The sequence below is a fragment of the Catharus ustulatus genome, chromosome 5 (assembly GCF_009819885.2).
Source record: "Catharus ustulatus isolate bCatUst1 chromosome 5, bCatUst1.pri.v2, whole genome shotgun sequence".
Taxonomy (NCBI): Eukaryota; Metazoa; Chordata; class Aves; order Passeriformes; family Turdidae; genus Catharus; species Catharus ustulatus.
Genome location: NC_046225.1, coordinates 11,766,924 through 11,776,080, shown reverse-complemented (window position 1 = coordinate 11,776,080; position 9,157 = coordinate 11,766,924). Strand labels below are relative to the sequence as shown.

General features: G+C 58.7%; 1 protein-coding gene across 1 annotated transcript; it reads left to right on the top strand.

Annotated features, from left to right (window-relative positions):
- Positions 1–220: 220 nt before the first annotated feature.
- Positions 221–3,365, top strand: NKX6-1 (NK6 homeobox 1). Its single transcript, XM_033060359.1, has 3 exons — positions 221–830; positions 1,465–1,637; positions 2,564–3,365. Exons 1-3 carry the CDS (start codon positions 221–223, stop codon positions 2,813–2,815), a joined length of 1,035 nt encoding a protein of 344 aa, XP_032916250.1. The 3' UTR covers positions 2,816–3,365.
- Positions 3,366–9,157: the final 5,792 nt, after the last annotated feature.

The following is a 9,157-nucleotide window of genomic DNA, read 5'->3' as shown; positions in this document are numbered from 1 at the left end:
CGCTCTCCGCCCCGGGAGCGTCCGCCGAGGCGCAGCCCCGATGCCCGGCGGGACGGCGGGGCCGCCGCTCGGGCGCGTAGCTCCCCGCTAGAGGCGGCGGCCCCCGCGGGCTGGATGCGCGTCGCCGGTGCGGGCGGCACCCCCGGGCGGGCCGCCGGGGCCCCGCGGCGCTAGGGGCCGTCCGGGCCCCCCGCCCCGGGCCGGCGGCGGCGGCGCGGGGATGCTGGCGCTGGGGCAGATGGACGGCGCGCCCCGGCAGGGCGCCTTCCTGCTGGGCAGCCCGCCGCTGGCCGCCCTGCACAGCATGGCCGAGATGAAGGCGCCGCTGTACCCCGCGTACCCCCTGCCCGCCGGGCCCGCCTCCTCCTCCTCAGCCTCCGCCTCGCCCGCCTCCGCCTCGCCCTCTCCGCCGCTCGGCTCCCCCGGCCTCAAGGCGCCCGCCGCCTCCGCCGCCGCCGCGGGCGGGCTCTCGGCGCTGGGCACGGCCCCGCCGCAGCTCTCGGCCGCCACCCCGCACGGCATCAACGACATCCTCAGCCGGCCCTCCATGCCCCTGCCGGGCGCCGCGCTCGCCTCCGCCTCGCCCTCCGCTTCCTCGGCGGCGCCCGCCGGGCTGCTGGCCGGGCTGCCCCGCTTCGGCAGCCTCAGCCCCCCGCCGCCGCCGCCGCCCGCCCTCTACTTCAGCCCTGGGGCTGCCGCTGCCGCCGCCGCCGTGGCCGCCGGGCGCTACCCCAAGCCGCTGGCCGAGCTGCCCGGCCGGACACCGATCTTCTGGCCGGGGGTGATGCAGAGCCCGCCCTGGAGGGACGCCCGCCTCGCCTGCGCCCCCCGTGAGTACCCAGCGTCTCGGGGCAGCGGGGGGAGAGGGCCCGGGGAGCGCCGGTGGGAGTCTCGGCGCTGGGGAGTCTCCGCATCCCGGCATCGCTGTGAGACCCTCCTGCCTCTCCACCCAGGCCCGGCCGTAGCCGAGGGGGGTGGCTTTGCCTCGATTTCTTTTGTTTTCGTTTCTTAAGTTCGATTTGCTTTCTCCGTCCCCTCGGTCAGAGCAAAACTCTGTAATATGTCGCCGGTTATCGCTGGCGAAAAGCGGAGCCCTCCGAGGGGAAGGCGGCCGCGCTGCCGCCGTCGCTGCTGGGGACTCTCGGGGCCGGGGTTGGCTTTAGGGACGCGCACAAACTTTCCCCTTAGCAGTACTTTCTTACCGCCCACTGGCACGGCCGCGGTATTTTTAGATAAGATATCATTTGCCCGCTCTGATTTTTGATCCTTATAGGAAAAATAATCAGGGAGAAACCAAAGGCCAGAGCCATCGCCTTGCTTGGGCAATAGTTTTGTTACACACGCACCCCCCGCGTAGAGACCCCTCCGTCCCCTGGGGCCGCTTGAGAGTGAAGCGCTTTCCCAAATCCGTAGATTAACTTGTCTGTCCCTGCCTTCCCTTTCTCTCCCCCCTCCCTTCGCCAGATCAAGGCTCAATTTTGCTGGATAAAGACGGAAAGAGAAAACATACAAGACCCACTTTTTCTGGCCAGCAGATTTTCGCTCTGGAAAAGACTTTCGAACAGACGAAATACCTGGCGGGCCCGGAGCGAGCCCGGCTGGCCTATTCCCTGGGGATGACGGAGAGCCAAGTGAAGGTGAGAGCAGCTGCTCACGCACCGAGCGGTGCGGGGCTGGAGGGGCGGGGAACAAAAGGGCCCCACCGCGGGAACGGGTCCGTCTGAACCGGCCGGAGATGCTGCGGGATGCCGTGGCCGAGCTGCGGGCACACAGCGAGGGCTTCCCTCGGCAGCCATCGGCACTTCTCCGCTCACTGCCTTACTGCGGGGCCGGGAAGGTTATTTTAAAGCATTTTAAAAACCAACCAAATTGAACCAAACAAACCCAAGCAAGACTGAGAAGCCCTGAACACCATGGGGGCGGCCAGTGTGCTGGGAAAGCCGGGAAAAGGGTGATGTTGAGGTGTTGCACTGTCACACCCGCACTCTTAGGTTTTGGTTAAAAACTCCGGGCTTTGGGCAAAGCGGAGGTGTGAGGGGTTGGGAGAGCGGGTTGAGCTCCCCGAGAACGTGCAGAGGCGTTTGCTCTGCGGCCTGGGCCAGAGGGGCCCCTCGGCGGTGCTCACGCTTTCAGTCTGATCCGCAGAGTCTCTTTTGTCACTGCAAATACGTCCCGGTGGCTGCGAATAAATTATTGCAGCTTCTACAATGAAAATGCCCCCCTCCTCTGGCAGCGCCCTGCCGGAGAGTAAATACATCTGGCTGGGCAGGGGGGCTGGGGATGGAATCAGGCCCAAATGCGTGTGCACCATGGCAGGGAGCGGCCCGGGCCCGACGCGGCAGGCCCCGGGGGAGCTGGGGATGGCTGCTGGCCCACAGCCGGGTGTCGGCGGCAGCCGGGGGCGCGGTGCCGCGGGGCTCGGGCGCTTTGCTTGTGGGGACATTGCCTGAAGGGCGGCGGAGGCGCTGCCACACGCCGGGGATGGGGACTGGCGGGGCAGCGGGGAGGGAGCGGCCCGGTGCGGTGGCCGTGCCGGTGATGGTGACATTGGCGGCCGGGGCAGGTCTGGTTCCAGAACCGACGGACCAAGTGGCGGAAGAAGCACGCGGCGGAGATGGCAACGGCAAAGAAGAAGCAGGACTCGGAGACGGAGCGGCTGAAGGGCGCCTCGGAGAACGAGGAGGAGGACGACGACTACAACAAACCCCTGGACCCCAATTCGGACGACGAGAAGATAACGCAGCTCCTGAAGAAACACAAGCCGGGGGGCGGCGGGCTGCTGCTGCACGCCCCGGAGGGAGAGGCCTCCGTCTAGCCCGCTTCGCCCGCCGCCGCTTTCGGAGATGTACAGATCTATTTTTCTAGACTCTACGCGCCCGGGAGGAGGAGGAGACGCCGGAGGGGCAGCAGAGAGGACTGCGGGCAGCGGGCCCCGGCGGGCGCGGCCGGTCCCGGCGCCGCGTGTTGTTGTAGGGTGGCGGGCGGAGGGGAGCGGCGGGGGCTGCCCCGACCCCCGGCCCCGCTCCCGGCCGTGCGGCGGCCGCGTCTTTGCCGGCTCTTTGTAAATAAACCGTGAGTCACCGCGACCATAGGCGTTCCTTACTGTGAATATTTAAAATGTAAAATACCTTCTTTTTTTTGTACAGCGGGGGCCGGGGGCGCAGCCGCCCCGCCCGCCCCGCGCTCCCCGGCAGCACCGGGGGCACCGCTGGAGCCCCCGGGACGGCGGCAGCGGGGCCGCCGAGGAAAAAGCCGCCGTGGCCGCCACCGGTCCTTCCCTCGGGCCGAAACTGCAGCGGCACCGCGTGCTATTTATTAGTATTTTTGAAACACTTTCTGTTGCCGTCGTCGTGCAAGGGAGGGGGTGGGAGGTGGGGGGAGAGGGCGGAGGGACAGAGTTTGCTTTCATTTACACAGTTTCCAATCAACCGCGTGTTGGAAAAGTAGCTGGTGGGAATTGTCACAACCACTGTCAGTCAAAATATAAAATTCATTTAGTTGCTGTATTTGAATTTAAAGTGTGTTTTCTTTTGTATCATACGGAATACTAGAGAATGTAAATTGTTTTCTTTCTTTTTTTTTTTTAAAGCTAATAACGATGATATATCGTGATATAGCATCTTAACATTTATTAATTTATATTAAAAATAATTCGGTTTGTAAAGAGAAGAAAAGCCCTTTGCAAGACCAGTTAAATGTAATGCACTTTCTGTTAAAAAAACAAAACAAAACAACAAAACGATAAATCAATTAAACCAGTTTAAAGACGTCTGCTGCCTTCACTAAAGGGTACAGATAATCTCTAAAGGGTACAGATAATCGCATTTTATCAGAGATTAAATACTGAAAGCACGGTACAGGGGGAGAAAAAAAAAAGAGATAATTATCATGGTTTTTTGTTGATTCTTTGTAGTAGGTTGTTGATGTTGTTTGGTTTGTTGGAAGATTTTTGTTGTTTGGGTCCTTTTTTCTTTTTTTTTTTTTTTTTTTTAAAGCGTGGAAGCTGACCACTTTGCCGTGGGAGTTTAAGAAGAATATAAATAAAATAAGCTGCTGGTTGTTTGGGGACGTGAGCGGGCAGGCGGTTTCTACCCGACCACTGGAGCAGTTCGGCTTAGCCTAAATTAGGCTGTTTCAACTTTTTCAGAGGCGGGCGGTGCAGGGTTTTATTAACGGCAGAATGTTACCGTTATTATGGGAAAGAAACCGCTTTCCAAGAAGAAAACAGTGGATCAAATAAGAGCCCGCCTAAGCATCTAGAACAAATAGACCCAATATTAGAACAACTGCTTTAAATTGAAACTCATTATCTGACGCGATCATTTCCATATCTAAACAGTCCAGAAACAAAGAAACAAACGCTGCTGTTTTTTTTTTTTGTTTGTTTTTTTTTTTTTTTTTTTTTACTTCCCAAGAATCAGCAGAACAAACAGAATCGCTGACCAGAGAGAGAAATAAGGCCAGTTATTCTGGACGGAAAAAATAAATAAATTATTGTATTTGGGAATAATTTTCTAAACAGAAAAAAAGAAGAAAGGAAAAAAACAAAAAGGAGAGCAGGGTTTTATTCCTCTTTCGGCTTCCACAGTGCCGGGGCTGGGAGGAGGGAACGAGCCCGGAGCTCTGCGGCTGCCTCGGTGCGGCTGCCCCGGCTCTCCCTGGCAGGGGTACCGGGGGCTGCCCATCGTTCACCGGCACTCCCCCCCCACCCCCATCTTTTCTCAACTCGTTGTAAAGACAGGAAGGGGAAGATCTGTTCTTTCCCAGAGAGCTGAATCGGCCCTGCCGGCTCTCGCCGTTACGATTTCCCCGCGGGTTTCCGAAATCAAAATAGCCGGGGCCCGGATCACCGGGGTGGGGACCCTCCGGAGCCAGGCTGGGGTCTCCGCCGGGACAGGACTGCCCGCACACCCCCAGCCCCTTCCCCGCCGGCTCCGGCCCCCGGGCTGCCGCGAGTGCTCGGGCGGTCCCCGGCCCTTTTCCAGTTCACCGCAGCACCGGCTGAGGCTTTCCAGTTAATTTACTTCTGCACAGAGACCCAGCTGGCCACCAGTTGCAGTTGGCACCGTCAAAGTGGAATCGCAGGGACAGGAGCCCAGCGCTGCCCGCTTGGTTAGGCTGGTTTTGTCTGGGGCGCTGCACGAAAGAGCAGGGGATTCACACGAGCTCACGCCCCCCCTTTTCGGGACATGTTTTGGAAACCAAAGCTGGCTGGGCTCCTTCTCCTCCAGGAAAGGACTTTTAAGGAAGAGATTCAATAGCTAACCTCGGGATCGCTGCCACGGACAGCGCGGTGAACAATTAAAAGACAAATGTCAGCGGGCTTCACGGGGTGCGAGGTTCCCCCCGTGCGCGGGGGCCTGGCCGAGAGCAGCCGCAGCTTCGGCTCCGTCCTTCGTGCAGGCAGGAGTTTGTGGCGGAACTGTATAAACTCCGGGATAACGACATTAAAAAGTGTCCTGTGCATAGGGAATGGGGCCGGCGGAGCCGCTCCCCGGCAGCCGCCCCGAGCTCGGGCCCCGGCCGAAGGCCCCGCGGGGATTAAGCGGCCGCGCACACGCGTGGGGAACTGGGCGGGCGGGTCCCTGCCGAGAGGTGAGAGACACCGCAGGCCGGTCCCCGCAGCTCCCTTCACACACAGCTTTTGGCTTTCCCTTCCTTCTGTCACAGAGCCCTCGCTTTTAAACCCCACTCCTTCCCGTGCGTGGGATTTCCAGGCTCAGCGGAAATAAAGGCGGCTGTTTCTAGGATTTTCAGGCTCAGGGGAAATAGAGGCGGCTGTTCCTGGGTTTACCGCGTCTCGGTCCCTGCCTTCTCCGGGATGCAGAAGATACCGCGGGAGAAGTTCCCAGCTATGCAATCCCAGGGTGCCCAAAGTATCCCCCCTGCTTTTACAACACCTCTGCTTTGTCGAGGTACTTCGCAAAGGGAACCCTCTGCGGTCCGTCCCCAGCCCCAGCGAGCATCACCGTGGGCAGAGGAAAAACTTTTTCTGCCCCGTAGAAGCGCCCCAGGCGCAGGACCCGCTCCGCACCTACAATAGCCGCGGGCACCGCAGGAATGCGGGCAGGGATGGAGGGAGGGAGGCAGGGGAGGTACGGGAAGCCAGAAAGTGGCCGGGGGCCACCCCCCGCCCGCACCCCGCTCCCGGCCGGCAGCTGCTGCCTGCGGGACACATGCATATGGATGCGGGACATATGGACGCGGGCAGGATCCGCACGGCCGTGCCACAGGGGGGACGCAGGTTGGAGGGGAAGCCCACGGCGGGCGGGAGCGGCCGCAGGGAGGGGGAAAAGGAAAAGCCCTCATTACTGCGGGGTAATGAAGGGATCGCTCTACTCAGGGCGTGTGCGCTGGGGGGAAACCCAGCCCGTAGGCCTCTGTCACCCTGCCCCCGGCAAGGCTCTACACCAGCGCTGTCACAGCCCCGAGGCCTTCGGGCTCTCTCATTCCGACTGCCACTCCCGCACAGAGCCACCGGCGCAGGCAGCAGGCAAAGCAATGCCCGCACCCTGCCAGAGGGATGCCCAGACCGACAACCACGCGGGGACAGCGCGACCATTTCAGCGAGCGACCGCTTCTCCCGCACTTTGCCTCACTCGTGGTCTCCCGTGATGAGCTTTTGAAATCTCGTTACCGCTCATCACTTCTCAGCGTTATTAATTTTTAACAATTCCCGTATTAATACGCGCGCCGTTTTCCCTCCGTTTTGCTGCCGTGATGTTGTTTCGTGCAAGACTTTGGTTGTACCCCTGCCAGCCGCCCCGAGGCTTTGCTTTAGGGACACGAGCCGCAGAGAACCCGGGGGTTAAAATGAGGGTGATGGGCTTTCACCCTCGGCCCGGACACTCCGTGCCCCTTCCCAGAGAGAAGGGGAGAGGCACCGCTGGGAGAGGCGCTTGCTGCGGGATCCACCGCTCAGAGCCGGCGCCGCTAGCGGCAAATTAAAAAGTAAGATGAACTGCTCTCCCTCCTAATTGCAGCTCCGCCTTTACCTTCTGCACCGATAGGTATTTCCCAGATACACGTTTCTGGCGGCGCTTGCCAGCTGTCTCCAACAGCGGTTACAAGTCTCCTTGAGGGATGCAAACATCTGCCGGGGAGGAGGGGGAGACGGCGGCGCTGGGAGCAGCGGGCACCCCGCACCGCTCCCGCACCGCTCCCGCATCGCACCCGCACCGCTCCCGCACCGCGGGCCCGGCAGCGGCTCCGTGCCCCAGCGAACATGGTTGACAAGAACAAAGTTATTGATACAAGGGCAGGAGCGGGCAGCACCGCGCCTCTCCGCATCCCCCGAGGGCTCAAGCCGTGCGAGAGGCGCTCGGCGGGGCCGGTCGGTGCCCGCACTGCCCTGCGGGGCCGGCGGGCTGCGGGGAGCGCCTGGCACCGGCCCCGCGGCAATAACCCGCTTCCGCACACCCAAGTGCATCCCTGTAATAACGTCCTCGATCATTTATTAAAAGTCGTGTCAAGCGAGCCCATATAATTCATCTTTATGCAAATACATCAATGTCAAGCCATTAGTGTATTGCTCGGGTTTTTTATTAAAGTGCATTCTTTTTAATTCAGCTCAGTAAAATACGAGCCCTATTGCTCAAGAATTATAGCAACTATTAGAGTAACATATGGGCAACATGCACTCAGAAAATAAAAATCAACAGATAAAGTGGCAGGGTCACAACGGGGAGCAAACACTTAACAAAATGGCAGAGGGGTAATAGATTTTCCGCCCGCACCCCCGGATCTGGGGTGTCAGGAGCAGCCCTCCGGCGCGATTGTGGGGCGGCCCGTGGGCCATCCCCGCCCGGTCCCGGCTCCAGCACCTTCCCTGGTCCCTTCCTGGCCCCACCGACACGCACCTCCGCACCGCCCCCCTCCGCACCCCCCAAGTCTGTCCCGGATTTAATGAGAGAGTTGCCCACATCCTCATCACCCCAGCATGGTAATTGAGCAGATCTATTAACTTGTTACACTAGATTTGTTTAAAGAGACTATTACACAGTCATTTAATCAATTTGTTACACTGGAGGTCCTGACTTATGAGACACTTGCCGTATGATTCCTTAATGACTGAATTAATTTGTTTTAATAAAACCAACATTGTGTACAAGCACATTTCGAGAAATGTAATTTTGGAGACGGAACAGTCCAATGCTTCATCTGATTAAGTCTTTTCTATGGTTTATCAAAGTCGGGAGTTGCCGTCATAAACTGCATGTATGGGGTATTTTTCTCTTTTATAGCGTCATTAATTTAATATGGATCATTAGTTCTTTATACACATGCATGTTCTGACAAATGTACCCAATGAATAATGCACCTAACGTGTTTGGGCTCAAATGCATCACGCCATAAACAGAAACTGCCGCCATATAAATAACAATAAACAATAATAACAACAATTAATATCGCAGCCGCCCCGTTCCCTCCCGTCCGGCTGCGCTCTGGGCCGGTTTCGGGCCGGAGGAACCGGGGCGTCCCCCACGCCCCCGCATCGCACCGGGCTCACGGCGGCGGGAGCGCCGACAGATTTACGGTGAGCTGAGGTTATCCCGAGAGCAGATGTAGGACAAGAAAATCGGTTTTGCTCCTGATGGGAACTGACGTGTGTGGAATAAGTGTAAATAAACACGAGGGTCCCCAAGAAAAGGAACTTGATGGTATCGATTATGTAAAATAATCGCCGCATTACAAATGTTAATGTACTATGGTAATGCACTGCAAACAGCCGGCGCTGCGCGGGGGAAGGAAGGAGCAGCTTCGGGAAGCGCTTCGGGAACCGGGACGGCCCAGCGATACCGACAGAGCTAGCGACAGTGATGTCGCAGTCGCGATGAGGGAGGGATGACCATCCCCATCCCCAGCCGGGTCCCCCACCCGGCCACAGCATCGCCACACGCGGGGCCGTGCACCGCGCCAAGAGCCAAAACGACTTCTGTACAGAACGTCCCAGTGCCTAAATATCCGTCAGAGGAGGCGCCTGAACAGATTGTTCTCGTCTAAATCCTCACATGCTGCCTCTGAAATTCCTCGCCCTGACAGCGTGGTTTGGTTTTGGTTTTTTAAAGTAATTTCCACCTTGTGGTCCAGAAAATCTGCCGGGCATCTGCCTTTTCTTAGACACTGGGCATGTCCCACTTTTCAAACATGAACATGT

Bases quoted from the DNA above. Each gene is read 5' to 3' on its own strand.
- NKX6-1 (XM_033060359.1), top strand. From the start codon at position 221: ATGCTGGCGCTGGGGCAGATGGACGGCGCGCCCCGGCAGGGCGCCTTC. The intron at 831-1,464 runs GTGAGTACCCAG...TCCCTTCGCCAG, and splicing joins CCGCCTCGCCTGCGCCCCCC to ATCAAGGCTCAATTTTGCTG. The intron at 1,638-2,563 runs GTGAGAGCAGCT...CGGCCGGGGCAG, and splicing joins TGACGGAGAGCCAAGTGAAG to GTCTGGTTCCAGAACCGACG.